This window comes from Pseudopodoces humilis, chromosome 21 (genome assembly GCF_049639895.1).
Source record: "Pseudopodoces humilis isolate 2021_Gansu_Grassland_sample_001 chromosome 21, ASM4963989v1, whole genome shotgun sequence".
Taxonomy (NCBI): Eukaryota; Metazoa; Chordata; class Aves; order Passeriformes; family Paridae; genus Pseudopodoces; species Pseudopodoces humilis.
This window is the reverse complement of record NC_142220.1, coordinates 8,092,874-8,114,479: the sequence shown is the minus strand read 5'-3', so window position 1 is coordinate 8,114,479 and position 21,606 is coordinate 8,092,874. Positions and strand designations below refer to the sequence as shown.

At 53.8% G+C, this 21,606-nt stretch overlaps 1 protein-coding gene across 6 annotated transcripts in view; it reads left to right on the top strand.

The window, feature by feature from the left end:
• The window catches only part of SEPTIN9 (septin 9), a 136,752-nt gene that overhangs the window by 55,228 nt on the left and 59,918 nt on the right, over positions 1-21,606 (top strand). The window contains exon 1 of one of the 6 annotated variants that reach the window (XM_088065447.1): positions 11,204-11,255. The exons of 4 other annotated variants lie outside the window; for them this stretch is intronic. In XM_088065447.1, the coding sequence (XP_087921573.1) occupies positions 11,219-11,255 (37 nt within the window). In that variant the 5' untranslated portion in view covers positions 11,204-11,218. Of the gene's footprint in view, positions 1-11,203; positions 11,256-11,749; positions 11,876-21,606 lie in introns of those variants that run through there. One more of the 6 variants, XM_005526809.3, reaches the window with a different exon arrangement.

Sequence of the window (21,606 nt, the reverse complement as noted above, 5' to 3'; positions counted from 1 at the left end):
AAAGGTGGATCCAAGTGTCCCAAATCCTCAGCAGACCTCTGCAGAGGAGATGCTCTGATCCTCTGGCTGGGGAGGCTGTATCCTGCCCACAGAGCTGGGACAGCCCCTCTCTGAGAGGTGCAGAGGGGATGTAGGGGCAGGAAAGTTTCTCTGAGCAAGAGGTGACATTGAGTTTTGGTGCTGGATTGTCCCCCAGGCTCTGCCTGCGAGGCAGCAGGGCACAGGTGTGTCCCCTGGATGGGCTGTGCAGGGCTCTGAGCAATATTATCTGGTGGAAGAGCAGCCTGTTTGTCACAGAGCTGGAGCAGATGGCCTTCAGAGGTCCCTTCCAAGCCCCACCATTCCATGATTCCATGATAGAAATGGATCTGAGTTTGAGATGAGCCCCATCAAAGCTGCTCACACAGAGCTTTCCCTCACCTCTGCCATGAGGCTGCTGCCCACCACGGCCCCCCTGTGTGTTAAACTGGGAGGAAGGTGTTTGGTGAGGGTGAAAGTTCCACCTCAGAGCCAGGACAGCACAGAGCAGAGGGGGTTTGTGAGCGAGCCCTGCGCTCCTGCCTCGCTCACATCCGTGCCTGTAGAGGAGACAGACGAGGTGAGCAGGTTTTGGTGTGACTGTGGCTGGCAGCAGACACAGATCATGGACTAAACACGAGCATGGCAAGAAAGGGGCTTTCTTGGGGCAGACAGAGTCCTGCTGTTGCTGCACAGCCCCGCTCCTCCCAGCCCCATGCTAACAGCATTATCAATGTGTTTACACCAAGCTTGGCTGCAAAATGCCTCAAGCTTTTCCAAGCCAGTCTGTAGCTTTGCTCAATACTCCTTTTGCTGTGCTGCCAGAGGCTCTCCCAGAGGCCAGTAAAGGAGGTGGCCTGTTTGGCCACAGCGATATCTGGACCGGAGATTGAATTCCCGCATGTCTTAAATCTGTCTCCAGACTGGCAAGCCACCAAGTGGGCATCTCTTTCTCCAACTAATTAGCTGTTTATGTGCAAATTGGCCTCTGGCTGCTTCCACGAGGCCTGGCTCAGCAGAGCTGCACGAGAGCATCCTCTCACAGAGCTGCTGGGCTGGTGACAGGGACAGCCCAGCCCTGCTCCTGCCTCGGGTCACCATCGCTGGCTCTGAGCGAGTGCCCAGGGCTGTCTGCACTTCTCTGCAGTGCAGGGATTGCTGTCTGGCCTCCAGCTGGCAGGAGATGCTTTCCCAAGCTCCAAGCAGGCGCTGTGGAGAAGGTTTGTTTGGAAAGCACCTCCCGAAGTGGAGCTTGGTTGGGGTGTGCACACCTGTGGCTGGGGCTGCTGGACACGGTGTCCCTGCAGTGGGTAAGGTCCCTCTTGCAGGAGGGTGTTTCTGCTAAGCCAAGGCACGTGTTTCTGCAGGAGAGTGCTCCCCAGGGCCCCCAGCGCTGGCAGGAGGCAGCAGGACAGTTCTGTTTGGCTCTCAGAAATGCCATCTGGTTGTTGAACCGAGCAAACCGGGGGTTCTGTGGTGCAGGGGTTTTTTCTGGAGGTGTTCAAAGACAGAGCCCAGGTCTGGCAGTTTATTCCCTTGTGTCGAGGTAAACCTGGCTGTGTTGGTCTGTCTGTGATTACTTGTCTGGGAATAACAACATCCCCTGAGTTTATAGACACTGCCAGTCCCTGCTGAACGAGGAAGGCTGATGCTTAATGCATCCAGCTCTTTCCTCCTGTCATTCCTTTATAAGGAAAAACATTTCAGATTTAGTTTCTACCTTATTTTAACTTCTCGTAAAAGAGGGCAGTTTAATTCTTTTGGTGGAACATCAAGTCCAATACTCCCTGACCTGGTGAGGTTATTATGGGCACTTGGGAAGATGAATTAATAAAACAATTCAGCATGGCAACGCTGAGCTCATCAGAGAGGGGGTGGGTGATGGGATGGCAAGTGGTGCCTGCAGTCTGGGGGTGGCAGGAGAGGTAACACACGACCTCCTTGTGGCATGGCTTGCTGGGATGGCACTGACCACATCTCCTTGAAAGGAGAATTTGCCCTGCTCCCCTTCGCCTGCAGGGCATAGCCACGGGGGTTCATGGGCATGAAAAAATGGGAAGGGGCTGAGAGAGAGCCCAGCCCTGGCTGCCACTGCAAAGGAGCAGGGCCAGCTCTGCCCCTTCAGCACATTTGAGCTCTGCTGTGCTCGTTTAGAAACACGAGTGCCAGAGCTGATTGCCCAGCAGCCGACAGCGAGATGCTCTGGGGGCAGCCCAGGTGCTGAGCTTTGCCCTGTTCCAGACCCCCAAACTCAGCCCATCCCCAGGGTTTTACTGCTTCTTGGGGGGTTGCCAGTGGGGAGTTTCTCTCCCCTTGCACTGCTTGCTGGAAATCTCCCCCTCTCCCTCCTGGCTTGGTGCCCTCTCTCCGTGCCTGGTGCTCTGCCCCCAGAGTGCTCACGGGCCTCTTTCCCATTTAGGGAAACGCTGAATGGCCCCTGCTTTTGGCCTGCTTGCAGCACATCTCCCAGTTGATATTTTTTCTGGTTTTTTCAATCCTCTTTTGTCTCTGGAGGCTGAAATCCCCAGGGTCCAGCAGTGCGTGCTGGTTGTGGCTCTTGGGAAGCTGCACTGGGGCAGGTTGGAGGGGGAAGCCCAGGTGTTTGTCCTGCTCAGGGTTGTTTGACAGTCTGTTCCAGCAGGCAGGGTGAGCCTGGGGCAGTGGTGACAGCATCAGTTCTCTCCTGCAGCAATGATTTCATCTCAGCAGGGAAGCCTCGAGCAGGCTCTGGGGCAGGCAGCAGGGCTGAGCAGGAGAAGCGAGAGGAAGCTGAAGGAAATTCCCCCAAAAACGTTGACTCATTGCTTTTTTTTATCCTCCAGATTTTAAAATCAGCTGTGAAACTTCTGCATCTGTAGAAGATGCTGAGTAGGCAGTGCTTGGTATGTGCTAGATGGATTGGGGAACAGAAGCTTGGTGTGGTTGGAGGGGCTCTGCCATTCCCCTTGGCACGCTTTTCCAGCAGGAAAGGCAGCTGCAGTCTGAGCTCCCGCGCTGCCTCCTGTGCTTGGGGTAAATCTCTTGAACCCACAGCTCAGGGCTGCTTCTTTAGTGGTGCCCAGCACACCTTGACTCCATTCATCACTGGATCCTGCTGGGATTATCTTGGGATGTGGTTAGTGGGAGTTACCTTGGATGTGTCTGGGATTATCCTGGGATGTGTTTCCTGGGAGTTACCTTGGATGTGTTCTGTGCCAGTCTGAGAGGGCTGTAACAGACTTTTCAAGAGGATGGTTTAATGAAGGCACGGCAGACCCTGCCCATGCTGAGGGCAGCTGGTGCCCAGGGTGGTTCATCCCTTTCCCATCTGCACTCCTGGAGCTCAGCAGTTTAACAGCACCAATCCTGATTTAACGTGTGCCCCTGGCAGCCTTGCCAAGCTCTCCCAAGCAGCAGTGGTGGAGCTGAGGACATTTCCCCTGGCAGGACCATTGCAGGACATCCACATTCCCTTCTGCATGGAGACACCCCATGGACTCTGACAGCAATTCCTGTCCACCTGTGCACCTTTCCCATCCTTGTGTGGTGGAGCTGGAGCAAAGGGAAGCTGCCAGAGGAGCTCGGTGCTGTGTGGACGCTGATGATCACACCTCTGCATCCCCGCTGGTGCTTTTGCTGCCGTCTGCCAAAACCTTTAAAAGGAAAGGAAAACTGTGTTCATTCTTCCTCTCCTTCCTCTCCCCCTGCCCTTGTGTCCTCCTCCTGCTGTGCAGTGAGCTCCCACACTGTGTCCATGCTGCCCAGAGGAAGCTGAGTGGGTGTGGGGCTGTGGCTCCATCTGGGAATTGTTCTTATCAAACTGCTTTATGTCAAAAAGGAATAATAATAATAATAATAATAAAACCTCATAGTGGTAAGCGGGGAGATCAGGAGGTACAGCTGCTCCTGAGGTCTGACCTGCAGCTTGTGGTGCTTCCTGAGCCTTTACAGGGAGTTTTAGGGTCTTTAAACTGCAGCAGATTTTGCTGCGTGCCTGGAATATCCCGGAGGAGCGGGGAGAAACAACTGGGGCCTGGTGCAGGGAGCACGAGCTGCTGGAAATGGCTCTCTGAGAAACAGGGGAGAAGCAGAAGAGAAGCAAGTTTCCTGCCATGAGGCTGGTATATTTATGCCTGGAAAGTTTTGGGTTGAAAAGGTCGTGAGCAGGCGGCTGAGGGAGCAGCGGGGGCCGCAAGAAGCGATTTCCCAGCTCACGCCCTGCCCTGCAGTGGGCTTGGGAAGGTCCCTGGTGGTCAGGTGTGATGGGAGAGGGATGGGGAGCACTGGAGGGGTGAAGGACAGTGCCCAAGGCCCTTGGGATGTGTGTGGGAGGCAGGATGGAGTGGGATTTGTGCCCGTGGGGCTGCAGAGGGGCTGGGCTGTGCCGGCCTCCTCCCCTTGCTCTGCGGGGATGGAGTTTCCAGCCCTGCCTCGGACACCACGTGAAAATGAGACATGCACATCTGGAAGCGGAGTGCACGCATGTAGCTCTGCCAGTTTATTTATTCCTGCAAATTCTCCCTAATTAGGGGCTGCTGGGAAGTTGTCAGTGCTGGAAATGGGCTCTTTCCAAGGGATTCAATATTCTGACTGACCTTCTCTTCCCCCCCTGCAACTACCAGAAGGGTGCAAGCAGTGAAAAGGTGTTCCCAGGCACTGCAATTCCTGCTGGACCCAACCACGCAGGAAGGTTTTCCAAAGGAAACGTGCTGAGCCCTGTGTGTGTTAAACTCATTAAGGATGAGCAGGGTTTCTGAAGCCTCTTGTTTCTATTAAAACATCTGTGCTGTCATGAGACACCGAGTTCTGTGCCTGTTTGGCCTTAATTAAGAAGCAGTAATTCATAATTCATTTTTTTTAAAAAAATAATTAAAGTAATTAAGTCAGTTTTCTGCTTGGATCCTAAATTGCACCTCCCAGGTTCTTAGAAAAGTCTGACCTGAAACTGAGAACAAGAGCTTGAGACTGAGTTTGTTTTAACTGCCTGAGGTTCAGGCAGATGCAGTTCCTGATCCTCTTTCCATTTCCTTCCTCTGCAAGTGTCCCCTGCTGTTTAATCAACACCAGGGAGCTGTGCTTCCCTTCCCTCCCCTTTTCCCTGCCAGGCACGTGGGCTGTCACCAGTGGTGTGGGGACAGCAGGGCGCTCCTGGAGCCCAGGGTGGCTGGGATGATGAGCCTGGCCCAGGCTGGGGGCAGCATTTCCCTCTGCAGGCTCTGAGCACGGACAGTGGCTGGAATCACTGTCTTGCCATGGAGTGCTTCGAGCTGGGGAGAGGGGGCTGCACTGAGCTCAGTCTCCAGGTCAGGGGGCTGATGGATTGCTGCTTGGAGGGGGTGAGGCTCAGAGCCCATGGGAGGGTGTTGGAGGGGGCAGAGCTGTGCCTCCCAGCCCAACCTGTGCCCCTGGAGCCACAGCATCCTTCCTGCAGGCAAGGCATCCTTCCTTCCCCGGCTAGAATCTCACCTTAGACTGAGGGAGCTCTGGGTGACCCCACCAATCCCCAGGGAGGTGTTTGGGGCCATCAAGGATGAGCACAGTGGGACCAGGACAGCTCCAGCTCTGTTTCCAGGTTAGGAGGGTGAGGGGAGGGATGCTGGTGCTCTCCCTGCCCTGCTCAGTGTAACCACACGTGATGCATCCCTTGTTCTGTGCAAGAGCAGGTTGGTACCTCCCCTGTGTGCTGATTTAATGGGGTTAAACCTGACAGGAAGGCAAGCCTTGATCCTCATGGCTCTGTCCCTGCTGGGGTGGGGAGAAGGGGCTGTCTGTGCTTGTTCCTCACCCATCCAGCTCCCATAGGGCATCTCAGCTCCAGGCTGTCCCAGAACACCAGCTTTGCTGTGTGGCCTGTTTGTACACTGGATATCTGAGAAGCTGTGGGTTCAGGCACCTTCTTCTTCCTCGTGTTGTATTTCATTTCCTACGAGCAGAAACCTCTTTGGCCTTTTGCTCCCTTGAGTTCACATCAGTCCCTTTACACTTTACCCCTCTAAAATCTTCTCAGTTCTGCTCTTATTGATCTGTTTATGCCATAACCATATTTGGGGTGGGATTGGGGTTTTTTTGTTCCTTTGGCAACGCTGATCTTTGCCCACAGCAGCTCTTCCCTGTGGCACATCTGTGGGTGATGCTTCTGGCAGCCCCATCCCCTCTCCACCTTCCTGTGGGGTGTGAGTGATGCTGGGTAGCCAGGATGACTCACGACAGAGCTCTAATGGTTTCTGTTTGCCACTAAAAGGCTCTCATTTAATACATTTTAGGAGCTCCTCACTTTAATTTTATGACATTGGTGGCTTGTGGTCATGCTGGGACCTACTGGGGCAGAGAGGTCCTTTGTGCTGAGGCTCTTTCCATGAGCAAAGACTTTATTAAAAGTCCTCTAAGTGCTGCCCTTCTGCCAATCTGCCAGATTTCATCCTTTTCCTGTTATCCAGTCTTCAAAGTCACCTGACCTTTTCTGTGCAGATCCCTGGCTCTGTGGCACTAACAGATGAGATCCGGCAGCATTTTCTTTTAAAAAAACAAAATAAAATAAGCAAAACAAAAAAAAAACCAACAAAAAACACCCCAACCAGCCAACCAACCAACCAAAAACCCGGTTCATTATCCAGAAATCTCAAATTAGCAAATCTATTTTGAATTATTTTAGCTTTTCCCATGCTCTTGGTTTCCTTGCTGAGGAAGGGAAGTGTGACGAGCACTGAAACGCGTCCGTCCCCCCTGTGTTTCCTACTCTTGGGAAGCAGGAAGATCCTGGAGTCTTGGGAAAGAGCCTCTTTTCGTGACAATTCCTGCGTAATCAGGGCTGGATTCACGCCGTCATCTACACGAAAGCATGGGAGGAGGGGATGGGAACCGTGTCTGATTTTCCTTCCGGAGTCCCCCGGTCCCCAGGCAGTGACAGCAGCGCTTCCCAAGGAGTGGGGGCTCCCAGCACTGCTCTGGTCACACAGCAGCTCCCTGACTCTGAGGAACAGCTGATCCTGCCTCAGTTTCCCCACCTGTCCCATGGAGGTGACTGCAGCTCTCCCAGCTGGGTTTGGATGGTTTTGGATGGTCCAGAGGTGGTTTTGGGACAGAGGCAGCGCAGGAGCTCAGAAGCTGCACAGAACAGAGGAGTGGAGGGGAGGGTAATGGCAACAACCTTTTACTTTTGGCTTGGAGAAAAGAGCTGTGACTCACCATTCCTTTACCTTTAAAATCTGCCTCATCTGGGTGATTATAAACCTGCCTCTCCTTGTGCCCCGGTGTTGGTGCTGCTGAGGGGATGCTGCAGCCAGAGCTGCCCGGTGCTGAGCTGGAAGTGATGCCCTGAGCACACTGGGCTTGGTGGCTCACACTCTAAGTGCCTCCACCCACCCCTTACACCTTCCCATAAAAGCTGGGAAGGAGGTTTCACCTGTGATCAGCAGCAAGGAAAGGTATTTGGCCTCTCAAAGAAACACTGAGTGGTTAATAATAATGATATTTAGCTATTCCTACATATTAGTTTTGGTCTGTAAGCCTCAAAGCATTTGATGGGAGAGGCCATAATCAATAAAAAGTTTTATTTTCTAATTAAAATACGAGGAGGAAGGGGAAGATCCTGTGGATGAATTGCCCATTTTTGTGTAGGAGATACTTTAAGGCTCAGGTAGCCACAATGACTCATGGCCCTGGTCTAACCCAGCCTGCTGCTCATGACTGCAGCAGATTGTGAGACTGATAAGAGCTGCCGGGTTCAGAAAAAAGTTTGACTTGTGGGAGGAAGAAAATCTGCCTGAAAAACTGCATTCTTAGCAGCCTGCAAGGAAAGTGCACAGTGCTTTTTGAAATGGGTTTGGATAGGAAAGTCTTTTTTCTGCCTTAGCCTTTTAAAGGATCTTCTAAAGCTGGTACCTGCCACCTCCTTGTTTGCTTGGTTTTTTTTTTTTTCCTCTTAAGACATTTTTTCTCCTTGAAGTGATTTTCTATGTCTGGTTGCTTTGTGTTCCCCCATACCCATGGGCAGAGGCTGTGACCAGCACTGGCTGCTTCTGGAGTAGTTTGAGCTGAGATCTGGAGAAGCCCTCGAGGCAAATCTCTGCTGCATTGCAGGAGAGCCCAGGGGTGAAGCAGACAGAAAAAAAGGGTTAAAGTTTCTTGCATCTGCCAGCTCTTGTGGCATCAATCCATTTTTAGCTTGGTACCTGTAACTGAGTGATCAGCAGATTTTACAGACTGCCTTTCTGGGGGCAGGAAATCACTTCTAGGCCAATAAAACAACTTTGCAGGAAGTTTCTTGCTCATCTGAAGAGCAGAGTGATGGTAAAGGAACAAGGGCTGAGCAGTCACTGGTGGCCTGGCATAGAAAGGAAACAAGAAATATTTCTACTGTAATGTAACACAGCAAGGAAAATATTTACCTAAAATTCTCCTGCAGCCAGTGCTTTGGAGAACAGGAATTTTATCTTGGGCAGCAGTTGCTGTGTAGAGGATCCCAAAGGTTTTATCAAAGCAGGAGCTTGAGGTGGGGCTTCTGGTACAGTAAAAACAGTGAGACCCCTGGTTGTGTGAGCAGGGGGAGCAGCAAGTGACAGAAGAGATGAGATCTGCTCTCTTCCTCTTGAAAAGGGAGTTCTTTCTCCTTAAAGATAAGAATGGAAATGTAATTACAAACTCCTGTGATATGTCCGGAGAAAGGAGCAGGAAAGCCGGATAAGTGACTGAAGAAAACCCCTGCCACAAGGACAGAAGGAGCAGAACCTGATTATTTTATCAAAGGGAGTGTAGGTGATGTGATCACTGTGGGAGATCTTTCATCAGGAGAAGTCTCAGGATCCTCAATCTCCTCGATCTACCTGGAAAGGGCAAAGCAGGGGCTGTGCCAAAACTACATTTGGCTGAGCAGTACAACCCACACTGCTGCTATGCTGACAGGGAGCCCCAAAAACCAATTCCAGGGGAGGAGGAAGGGTCTCCATCCCTCTGGGATGTGGGCTCAGCTTCCCAGGGTTGCCTGCCTTTCTAGAAGAAGGATTTAGCTAAACAAAATCTTTTGGGTTGAGGATGCAGGTAGAAAACCAGACGAAGTGGAGTTTGGTTATGTGCAGCTTGGTCAAGGGGATGATTTTTCTGGTCTGATGCTCTTGTAAAGCTGTGCTTCTGACATGGCTCAATGAGATTAAAGGGCAAGAAAGTCTCCAAGAGGGAGAAGGATGGGTTTATCTCCCTGGAGGAAAGCTTGCTCCTCTTCTAGCAGGCGCTTGGGGTATGTGCTATGGGGTGAGCTGTTTACATACCTTACTGCTTTAAATATTTACTGCTAGAGCTCTGGATATTCTTGCTATTCTTTAGTTGCTGTAATTTTCCATCTTTCTCTCCCCCTCTCAGTGCCTTAGGTGCACATGGGTGCAATATGACCCAGCTGGTTTTAATGAAAAGGAACTCCTACTTCCAGCCCGGATATTTTATTTCACACTTCTGGGGGCTCTCCTCTTGGCTGCTTGATTTGCTAAACTTTTATTAGATCCAGGATAACAACATTGCCTTTGCTTGGGAAATGCAGAGTGACCCAGGGAGCTGGGACTGACCCAAACTGCCTCAACCTCTTCTGCTGAAGTGCTCTGAGCTTCTTCACCAGCTCCAGCAGACCAGCAGATGACATTGTGATGCTCCCTACCACAGTCCATCAAGAATGTTTTGTGTTTTTTTTCTCCTTCTTGCCTCCTGTTGACCTCAAAAACAGGGTCTCCATCACACCAATCCCTGTGTGACCTAGTTCAGAGAGTGCCACCAAACTCCAAGCAGGGGCTCTCACATCAAATCTTATGGGATTTGCAAGGGGTTAGACTCTGAACATCAAAAAATGTGCTTGGTCTTTCCTCAGATTGCTTGTATTGCCCTTTTAAAATCTTCTTTACAACAAGGATTTTTAGTTTGTCTTGTTTAGTTCATTTTTTCCCCTGCTTTAAACCCATTCTACAGCTTTGTGATGAGGGTATAGTCAGGATGTTTAACAGGTTTTGGAAAAGGCTAATCCAGGTTGTGGTTTTCCCAGTGAGGGAGTCATCCATGATTTTTAACAAAGTGGGACTTTTTTCCTCGCTCAGTAACAAAGTTAATTATTGACAGCTACATTTTTACCTGCTGGAAATGGATTGCGGATGTGACCTGCATAAGAGCGCTTGGGCGGAGAGAAATAAAGACAATTTCTTTCAAAAATCGATGCCAGTGACAGGGCTCAGCCCTCTGTGGTGCTGTGCAGTGTGGCAGCTGCCACCTCTCCCCATGCTGGGGACAGCAGGGACTTGGCCCCAGGGAGCTGAGCTCGGTGCCACGGGAGCCACAGGCCCATGGTCCCTCCTGTTCTCCAAGGCATGGGGAACAGCTGATGGTGTTCAGCCAGGGTGACACCAAGGAGCTTTACAGGCAGTGTATTGCATGGAAATGCATTTTTGTTTCCACTCGTGATGCGGAGAGATGCAGAGCTGTTCCTCCCTGCACTGCTCTGGTACGTCCCGTGGTTTCTGACACCACGAGGGGAGCAAAAAATGAAAGAGCTGAGCACTGCTGCCTGCCAGAGGAGAGGAAACCCACTGTACCTGCCTTAAAATACCGGACTTCTGTTGTAAAGGTGTGTTCTCAAGATTATTTAAACAGTTCCCACGTCTTCAAGTAATGCCTTTCCTTGGATAGTACGGAAAACCCGCAGCTTGTTGAGTCTGGGGAAACTGGTACTGTTGGTTTCATTTTCTGATTCATGTACATTCTGGGGGAGTCTGTGGTGTTTGCAGACTTTAAATGTGTGAAATTAAAAGGGTGACATCTGTGGTGAAGCTCATACTTTCTGCAGTAACTGACAGTAACTCTACTACTGTTTTGCATAATTTTCCTTTATGGTTCACCCAAAGTGGACTAAAAGCCCAACCCATTCATTTTTCTTTTCCTGTTGATGTGCCTGGACACATTTCAGGGGGTATCATCACTTCAAAATGATGCTATCCAAACACAGGGCGGGGAGGATAAAAAGAGGGTCAGGAGGGCAGGATCTGAATCAACACCGGAAGGGAGAAGCATCAGATAGCGAGATGCTCAACCTGAGGGGGTGTGAGAGGTGGGGAAGAGGCAGCAGTGTCACGGAGCGGGCTGGGGTCCATGCCAGAGCCGGCTGGAGCGGAGGGAGCTGTGGCAGCACCGAGTGCTCAGCGCTGGGCTCAGCCTCGGGACAAGTTCTGCATCCCCCGCTGCTCCTGCAGGGATGATTTTCCAGAGCAGGCTGCTTGGATTTGGCAGCGGTGGGTTAGCACAGCGCTGGCTTGATTTTCAGGAATTATAAAACGGAGCGTGGCCGAGCTGTCCCTTTCCAAACAAGGGTAAACCGAGAAGCGAAAGGCTCATCAGCGCCGGAGAACATCGGGGGAGCGACCCACCCGTGTGGGGCCGGTTCCACCCTCCGTGGGGCAGAGCTGCTTCCTTCCCGAGGGCTGTCACCCCTCAGGGCGGCTCCGTGCCGGGGGGCACAGCGGGACCGGGGGGGCACAGAGGGGCCGGGGGGCACAGAGGGACCGGGGGGGGGGCACAGAGGGATCGAACAGCACAGCGGGACCCATCGGGGCGGGGCGGAGGTCCCGGCCACCGCCCCGCAGAGGGGCCGTGCCGGGCGGAGGGGGCGGTGTGACGGGCGTGGGGAGCAGCCAGTGCGCGGCGAGGGGCCGTGCCGGGCCGGGCCGGGCTGGGCCGGGCCGGGGGCATGGCTCGCTGCCCGGCGGGGCGGGGGGCGGCCGCAGCCGCTCGCCCTCCGCCATTCGCGCGGCCGCAGCGCGCACCGCCGAGCCGGGGGGCAGCGCCCCGCGCCCCGCCATGGCCGACCCGGCCGTCAGCGCCCACCTGGAGGGCATCATCTCCGACTTCGAAGGTGGGTGCCCCCGCGGAGGGAGCTCCGGAGGGAGAAGCCGCTTTTGGGGGCTCAGCCGGGAGGAGCTGCGGCCGCGGCGGAGCGGGTTGAGCTCGGCTCGGCTTCCCCCGGGCTCGGCTGCCGCAGTCTCCCCGCGCCACCGGTGGTTCCGGGGGGGTCCCGGCCGAGGCTGGGCGGGCGCCCCGAGGGTAGGGAGGGCTGGAAGGAGCGGGATGTCCCAGGGCTGCATCCCCCGGTGCCTTTTGTCCGGAGCCGGCTGCGCCCGGTACTATCTGCCAAGGCAGGATCTTACGGGATGTTTCTCCTTTCGTGCCCTTCCCGAGCTGATTTATGTAGTTTTTTTCAGCTGAAAACACCCGCCTGACGAGACTGAAAGTCTGGGGAAAAGAAAAAAAAAAGAGAGCCGGGCAGAGGCCCTTCTGTTGATTCCCCGCTTTGGGGTGCAAACCCAGCCGTGGAGTAGCTGGGATGTGGATAACCATGCCGAGTTTCTGTAGCCCCGCAGCGGGAGCCGCCTGCCCTGCAGAGCTCTGCAGTTGTCCCGTGGCACAGCTCCAGCGGCCCGCAGCGCTCTGCTGGGGGATCTCCGTGCAGCCCCCTCGCCTTCTCCCGAGGTACCCTGCCGCTTCTTGCCTGCTTTTGGAGGCGAGAAAATAAGCTATCGGGGAGCGTGCCGCTGCCAGATGGGTCTGGCAGTGAGAGCCGGGCAGAAGAGGGCTGGGGGGCTGTGCCTGAAGCCGGCGATGAGGGATGGGCTCGGGGGAGCTCATCTTCCCGAGCAGAGTTTTGGAAGAGCAGCTCCATCCCTACGCACCCGCGCGTCCTGGCAGCGACCCAAGCCGAGCTTTGTGCAGCGGTTTCTAGAAAGGAGGAAAAAAAAAAAAACACCAACAAAAACCAGAACCAAAAAACCCACAAGGAGCAGCGGAGATGTTGGGGCCGCGCTGAAAGCCTATCCAGGGGGCTGCGTGTGCACCGCTATAGGCTGAGCCTCCTCCGCCTCCTGGAGAAGGCAGCCTGGCCTTCGGGAAGCAGAGCTCCGCTGTTTTTCCTGCTGGGGAGCCGAGGAAGCTCAGGGCACACGGGTTCCTCTTCCAGGTCAGGCAGGAAACGGGTGGCAAAGCTGGGGTCTGTGCAGCCCTTGTCGCAGGGTTTGGACACGGTCACCTCCCCTGTCTCCAGCCCTGGGCTTGCTGCAGCTGCGGCTGGCAGGGGAGGGCAGAGCAGGAGGCGGAGGGAAGGATCCCTTCACGTCCCTCGGGAGGATTGGAGCTAACAAGTGTTGGGACACAGAGTCCAGCACCACTTCGGTGCTGGGGTTCAAGGGCGCCTTTGTGACTGTCCTTGAGGGACGTGTGAGCTTCCCCAGCGCAGGGCTGCGAGTGCTGCTGTGATTACAGCTTCCCTCTCGCTGCCCCAGTTGCATTTAAATCTCTGAAGAATGAGTAATTCCCTACTTGGATACGATAAAGGCTCTGCTGTGGGCCCCGGGGCTGCGTGTTTGGGTTGTGTGTGTTCCTCGGTGGCACCGAGCAGCTCTGTGCTGCCTTTATTTTCAGTCTGTGGAGAACTTAATAGTTCCTGCCTGTGCAGAGGGAGAGGCTGGGGAAAGCTCCGTGCAGCTCAAGCCAAAAGGTCTGGCCTTGCCCTTGAGCAGGGATCTGGGCTACTGTTTCCCAATGTAATTAGCTCTCAGGGTTGCACAGCAGCTTCCCAAGAGCCAGGCAACTAATCTCCAGCCCCAAGGGCAGGAGATGAAGTGTTCCTGTCTGCTGGGTGGGTACCTCAACCCCACGCAGCCCTTGGCCAAGCAGGAAAGATCTGCCAAAAATACCATGGATCAGCAGCACCAGACCATCCAGAGCTCCCTTTGTTCCCTCCAGTCACACACTGCCTCCCTCCCCAGTCACCCTGGCTGCTCCTCCTGCCAGTTCTCCTCCCAGCATCGCTGCTGGGTTTCTTGTCCCTGCTGTGTTGCAGCAGGCAGGGAGCTGCAGCCTCAGTGAGCCTGAGGAGGATGCAAGGGCCCTTGGGGACAGGGAAGCACTTGATTCCAGTTTAGTTTCCAGATCAAAGCAACATTTGAGAAGAAAACGGAGCACAGCAGAGTGTGTTCTTCTTCCTTGTGCCCGATGCAGTGATGGGGATGCTCACAGTGCCCATTTTGCACTGAGCAACAGGTCCTGCGGGAGGGCACCAGAAAAGTCCAGGGGCTTCTGCTCCAGAAAAACTGGGGATGTCCCATCCCTGGAAGGGTTCAAGGTCAGCTTGGATGGGACTATGAGCAGCCTTGTTTAGTGGAAGGTGTTCCCTGCCCATGGCAGTGGGGTTGGAACAGACGGTTTGTAAGGTCTCTTCCAACCAAACCCATTCTATAATTCTAATCCCCCTTATTTGACTGTCAAAAGCTTCCTCGTCTCTAATGGGGCAGAGCATCATTAGGTCTGTGGTTTGCCAGGATTTACAGAGCATGATAGCTCTGCCCCTGGGTTTATAGATTGTGGCAGGTTTTCAGGAGTGGCTGGTTCAGCCCTGGTTGCAGCAGTGCTTCCCAAGCTCACCTCTGCCTCAGAGGGGGCTGTGGGTCCCTCAGCTCCCCGGGGTCTCAGGCACAGACCCCGAGCTGCAGGGAAGGGAGGCTGCAGGGCTAAAGCAGCCTGGTGAGATGCCTGTGCAGTGTGTTACCAATCCCTGCACCCCAGAGCTCCCTGATCCAGCCCAGGCTGGGTGATGTGGGAGTCTTTGTGTCCACAGCTCTCTCCTGAGGGGGAGGAGGATGTTCCTGCTCACAGCTTTGCTTGGCTGTGATGCTGCACAAAGATAATTCCACAGTGTGGTACTTGTCTTTCTGCCAGAGGTGCAGAGCACTGTGCACTCAGTATCTGCTGCCTGGTGGTGAGACAGGAGAGATCTGCTCCAGTCCCTCATCCCGGTGGGATGTGGCTGCTGCTGAGCACAGTGCTGGGGTAACTGGGTGTGTTTTCACTGGCAGTTGCTGGTGGTGAGTGGCAGCACTGATGCCAAGCTCTCCTTGCCTTGGCCAGTGCTGTCAGTCAGCACCAGAGCCATCTCCCTGTAATGCTGAAACACAGATTGTCCCAGTGGCTGTAAACTGTGCCTGGTGGAAATGCTGAGCAGGGCTGTGTGTGGAGAGGCAGGAGGGTGCCCAAGGGCCCTGTGTGGTCTCTGGGGGTACAGCTTGGTGGGGGCAGCTTTGCTCTGGCAGAAACCATGAGACAGCATCTGTTGATGGCTCTTAATCCCCGAGTTTGCCATTGCTCAGAGCCCAGCTCCCTTGGGGAGCGAGTGCTGGCTGGTGGGTGAGCCTTGGCAGTGCTGTGGAGCTGGGTGGGGAGCCTCCAGCCCTGCCAGGACATGACACTGCTGATCAGAAGGTTTCTCTGGCTATTTTATTTATTTACTCTTCCTAACTACAGCACACTTTTCAGACACTTCTCTCACCACCCAGTGCAGGGTATTTTTAGTATTTCACCAGCAGGCTTTGTCTCAATGAGTTACAAACTCAGTTACGTCCCAGTTTTAAGTGCCACCACAAAACCATCACCCAGCTCATTTTCAGGAGGGTGCTGCATTATAAACAGGCTTTTCTACGTGCACAAAACTCAGGGACTCGTCCTTAAAATTTCCTTGAGCAGATGCCTGGGATGTCTGTGGGACATGTGGCCGTGGTGCATCCCCGGGCTGTGCAGCGTTCCTGCAGCCCCGGGAGCAGCTGCAGCCGCGTGCTGCGGATGCTGCGACTCAGCCCCGGGCTAATATTAGCAGGAATGTGCCAGTGTGGGTGATGTGCCTTGAGTTCAGCAGAGTGGGAAGCCCTGGAGGTGGGATGTGTTTGTGTGAGTCCAAGGTGTGTCCCCTAAGCCCGGCCCAAGGGTTTGCAGGGCAGCGTGTGACTAACAGTCCCTGGTGTGCCAGGGCTCAATGCCTGGAAAAGGAAACGCAAAAAGATCTTTCCGATTTACATCTTGGATCATCCCAATGCTAGGAGTGAAGCAAAGCTCCTCAATTGTTGGATTTCCTGGGCTGTCCACGAAAAGTCACACTGTGACTGGGCTCTTCTGGAGCTCTTCATCACCAGCTCGGTGTGGACAGGGCCAGAGCTGCTCGCTGATGTGCTCTTGGAGCTGGTGCTCCAGCAAAGTCACCTCTGATACCCTCAAAGCTTGGCTTTACAGCCACTTCACTGTTCTCTCTCTTACTCCACACCTATGTTTCTCTATCTGAGACAAAAGAATGGGCTGGATGGGAGTTTTCTGCCAAATCCTCACGTGGTGGCAGAGGAAGGTGCCTGTGGGAAGGGAAGTTTTGTGTCTTCCCCAGCAGAAGTTGTATCTTCCCCTGCAGTACTGGCATTCGAGCCACCAAGTCAAAAAACTGCATCTCCCTGGTCACAGCAGATGTTGTGGGTTGGATTTTTCCCTGTGTAAATCGAATTCTTTGGGAATAAAATAGTTGTGAGGGAGTGGGAAAGGGAAGAACAGTTGATCTCTCTGCCCACACTCTGGGGATTGCCTCTGGCCCTGGTTAGGATGTAGGATCACGCAGAGGTTGTTGTTTACAGGGCTGGGCTGTGTGTCCCTGGTGCTGGGCACCTGCTGCCCCTGCCCCTGTGACAGCAGAGAGGGCTCCCAGTGCTGGCCCAGCTGAGCTCCTGTGGGCCCAGCCCTGGGCACAGCGAGCACAGCACCATGGAGAGACCTTTCAGAGGAGCCTGGTGGGGAGGGACAGGGAGGGGATGGGTCTCTACTCCAGAGCCAGGGCAGCTGCTTTGGTTTTGCAAACTCAGTGCTGGTGCCTGGAGGTGAGGCAGGGGCTGGTGCACCATGCTGGCTCTTCCCAATCTCTGGGATCTTGGAAGCTCCTTTCCCTCAGTGAGGGACTCACCTGGAGTGCTGCAGTCTTTGCTCATTGTCTCTTGGTGGATTAGGGCAGTGGGGTGGGTAGGAAGCACCTCTGGATCATGTTGGGTCAGGTCTGATAGCTCTGAGTGACCATGGCTCTGGCTCTTGGCAGTACATGCCAGCAAACCTAGGGCTAAATTACTGCCAGGCATTAACCTGGCACCTCTGGGTGCCCCATGTCCTCTCTGGGTGCTGGTTTAATTTCTGGTTTGCTGCCCTTCCTTGCAGGAAGCTGCTCAGCCCTTTTTCCCAGGAGCCACAAAAACCTGGATGGGGATGTGTCATAAACCCAAAGACAATGCAAAGACGTGCAGCTCAAGCCAATATGGAGACTTCAGAGTCCATAATCCCTCCAGATATTCACGTTTCTGATATTTAATTTAAGGCAGTACCTTTGTGCAGGAATATCACTCGGGCTCTTTCCGTCTCCCAGCCTCCCTGTCCTCTCCTGCTGCAGTGAACTCTGGCACCTCTTTGGTCTTTAGAGATGGGACATGGAGGCAGCAAGCCAAGTGACCCTAAATCCTGGTTTTACTTGTTTGAAGCCTGTAAAATGTGTCAGTGGGTCTGAGTTCAGTTCCTGATGGGGCTGTGCCTGTTGGTGGGGGTCAGGGTCCATCAGGGAGCTCTTTGTGGCTGTCATGCCCTTCACAGGGATGGGGTTGTGTCCTGGCCACCTCTCATTTCACACCTGCAGGGTATTGTTTGGTCCTGGCACCCCTCTGGTGACACCAGCAGTTTGTACCCTGCTGCTGTGCTGGTGCCATCGTGGGGAGTGCCCTCCTGGGTGCAGGAGACCCCTCCTCACTTCCTTCCTCACAAGCAGTGCAGGTAAGGAGCAGCCCTTGGGCGAGAAGGGGTTTGTTGCTGGCTCCAGCTCATTCTGAACAGCTCTGATCTCCTGATGGCTGTGACTCAGGCTTTTACCCTGATTGCTTTTGTCAGGCTGCTGGATGGAGCTCAGCCCTTGGGTCTCCTGGGGACGCCTCCAGAGCAGTGGCCCACGGGCAGTGTCCATCCAAGCTGGCCCTTGGCTGGTTTGTGTGCCAAAAGGAGAGATGCCGTGGGTGGTGTGTGACCCTGCATCCCCCCAGTGCTGCTGGAACCCCGGCCAGGGCAGTTTGGGGTGGGCTGTTGGTGCCCAGGTGGAGGCACAGTCAGTGTCAGCCAGCCCTGTGGACTGCAGGGCAGGGGACACGGTGACATCAGTCTGTGCCACTGTCCTGCTGGCAGTACAGGTGGCACTTCGGGAGCCGAGCATCACAAAACTGTGCAGCCCCTTGCCAGGGTGAGGTGGGTGCTCTGCAGCCTCTCCTGGCCCTGGGGGTCGTGGCAGGGATTGGTGGTGAGGGCAGTGGCACTGGTCAGCTGCCCTGGTTTGGAGACAAGGAGTGTGCTGAGGACTGGGCTGGGGACTCAGGCTTTCTTTCATCTTGGCCACTGGAAGTGAAAATACAGGGAAATGTGAAAAGGATGGATTGTATTTTCTTTTTCAAAGCATGTTTCCCAGGGAGGAGGAAGGAGGAGGGCTCTGCTCTCTGCCAGCCCTCAGGACATTTGGACAACATCTCCCACTGCGGTGCTGGGTGTCCCCTCCAAGAGAGTCATCAGAGCTGGCAGCAGGGACAGCAGCAATCAGCAGGCAGTGCAGGCAGGAGTGGGCAGCACTGCAGGGCTGAACGGCCCCTGGGTCCCTCCTTTGCCCCCTTTACCAATTTACCCCTTTTCTGTAGCTTTTTAACCAGCATGTTGCAACACCACCCATCAAAGCATCTTCTCAAAGGGAGAATTCACTGATTTAATCACACAGTCCCTGCTGCCCAGGCTGGTCACCCCCCTGAGTCACTCTCCATGAGGATTGTCTCTCCCTGAGTCACTCTCCATGAGGCTGGTCACCTCCCTGTGTCACTCTCCATGAGGCTGGTCACCTCCCTGTGTCACTCTCCATGAGGCTGGTCACCTCCCTGTGTCACTCCCCATGAGGATGGTCTCTCCCTGTGTCACTCCCCATGAGGATGGTCTCTCCCTGTGTCACTCCCCATGAGGCTGGTCTCTCCCTGTGTCACTCCCCATGAGGCTGGTCTCTCCCTGTGTCACTCCCCATGAGGCTGGTCACCTCCCTGTGTCACTCTCCATGAGGCTGGTCTCTCCCTGTGTCACTCTCCATGAGGCTGGTCTCTCCCTGTGTCACTCTCCATGAGGCTGGTCTCTCCCTGAGTCACTCTCCATGAGGATGGTCTCTCCCTGTGTCACTCTCCATGAGGCTGGTCTCTCCCTGTGTCACTCTCCATGAGGCTGGTCTCTCCCTGTGTCACTCCCCATGAGGATGGTCTCTCCCTGTGTCACTCCCCATGAGGCTGGTCTCCCCCCTGAGTCACTCTCCATGTCCCTTGCATGGGCACTGGGATTCATGACACCTGGGGATGGCATCTGTGGCACCAGCACGGGGCAGGCTGGGCTCTGCAAGACCATCTGCATCATGCTTTTGTCTCTGGGTAATCATTCCAAGGCCTTTTAGAAATATTAGTGAACCAAACCAAATCTACAGCCCCGTGGGAGGCACAGAAATGATTTATTTCTCTCCTTCCTCCTCCCCCTGTGGAAGGAAACTGGAGCACAGAGTGGAGACAGGAGCTGGAGTGAGCCTGTGGCAGAGCCAGTAATGCAATCTGCTGGGCTGGATACCCTGTGTTTTATGTCATTTTCTGTACAAGTATGAAATGAATATAAGGGATGTAAAACATACAATGCTCTGATCTGGAAGCATTTTGCTGTGAGTTAATGGTCATATAAACCCAAGTGTAATAGAGAATCAAGCTAAAATCTTTTGAGAACTGCATTACAGGGACTGGAAAGCTGGGATTTTGTATTAATCTGAGTATGGACTTTATTTTATTTTTTCTATTCTCAGTCCTGACATTGCTTTTGCATGTTGATTTCTGGGAAAGGATGGTTTGCTGCATCAGCCTCAGGCTGTTTAATACCTTGCTGTGAGTGAGAGAAATGCTGCCTTGATTGAAGTCAGAGCCCTGAACTTGCATTTATCCCCGAATTTCCACCAGAACTCACCCTTGGTGCTGTTTACACCATCCAGGAAGGCCCTGCATAGACAGCATGTTGCCAGCATTTTCTTGTACATGTGATTCATGGCAGACCAGGCAATCTACTGCAACTTCTCTTGGAGGCTGTGAAGTCAGAGAGAGGATTTGGGCATAAACTGTTTATAACCTGACCCAGGATAGCATGGGAGTGAGGGTACAACAGCAGTGTCACTACATATCCATCTATATCTATTTATATATCTCTATCTATCTATCTATCTGTCTGTCTATCTATCTATATATCTATCTATCTATCTATCTATCTATCTCTCTATCTACAGATATACAGAGATATAGATATATAGGTATAGGTATAAATAAATATATAGATAGATTTAGATAGATATATAGATACAGATCTATGTTTTTTATATATATATGTATATATGTAGTGCAGCTAGGTTGGTTTTTTGGTAAAGGGAAGGTGTGAAGCCTCCTGGCACAAGCACAGGGAGGGGCCCCAGCAGCCCTTACTTCTTTCTTTTGTTGGATCACCTTTTTGGATCAGCTTTTATATTTTCCTGCCTTGTTTTCTGTGGATGCGAGAGGGGATCTGAGTTTCTCGGGCTGTTTTGAAGCTGTGTGTGCTCACAAAATCCTGCCAGCTTGTGCAGCATTGCTTGCTGCCTGCGCCACCGGGGATTTTCCATCTCAGACCTGTGATTTTGGCCCCACTGAGGGGCTCAGGGGAGCTGGGAGCACCTTGTTGGTGAGGATGGGGTAGAGATATCCTGCTCTGGCCCTGCAGCAGGGCTCCCTTCCCTTTCTGCTGTGGGATATACCCTCTATGTACGTGCAGAACACCCTACTTCTGCCCCCTTTAGTTCACTCCAATGCACCATCTCTGGTGGGGTGGTGGCAGCTCTTCAGTGGCATCACTCAGGGGAGGTTTGGGTAAGCCAGGCCCAGGTGGCCTCGTGGGCAAACGCTCTTTGCTCTCAGCCTGGGCCAGAAAAGCTCCACGAGCACCCTGCTGCCTGTCAGGGGGCTCTGGGAAGCTTTAAACGCTGTGTTGGGTTTCCAAGGGTTCCTTGAAAGATGAGAGCTGCAGCCTCCCCCCTTTCCTGCCCGGGAACAGGAGGTGACCATCTGGTAGCAGTTTAGAGCGAGGCCTGGCTCTCAAACGCTGCCATTGTGTGGTGGGAAATAACGGGGCGCCGGCTGCCCCGGCCCCAAAGGGCTCTTACGTGTCCAAAAACCCGAGGAGAGCTCTCTGTGCTTAAGCAAGCAAGCAAATGTAACCCCAGGGTTACGGAGAGCATGCCAGGGGCACCGGGGGTTTAATGGGAAGCAGTTGGGCGCTGCGGCCGCGACAGAGCTGGAGGCTCCGGCTGGGAAGCAGGTCCCGGAGGAGTCAGCATCCCTTGCTGTTTATTTTGGTCTCCTCCCGAGCTCTGTGCATAGATGTTTCCTTGTATAAAGCCTCCCCTGGCCTGCTGGCGGGATATTGTGTTTAAAAAGGGAAGAGAGGAGGAGCAGATGTTGCAGCTGTTCCCTGGCTGACCCCCCCAGGGTGCCCGGAGCCAGGCTGGCAGCGTGCTCCAGAGCTTCCAGCTGGGAGATGTGCAGTCCTTGTGCAGGAACCAGATCCCTTCGTGGCATCTGAGCAGCCCTGGGACTCCCAAGGAGGGACTCTCCTTCGGCCAGAGCTGTGCGTGTGGGAGTCCCCAGTGCCACTTGTGACATCTCTGGAAGACTCTTGGCTGTT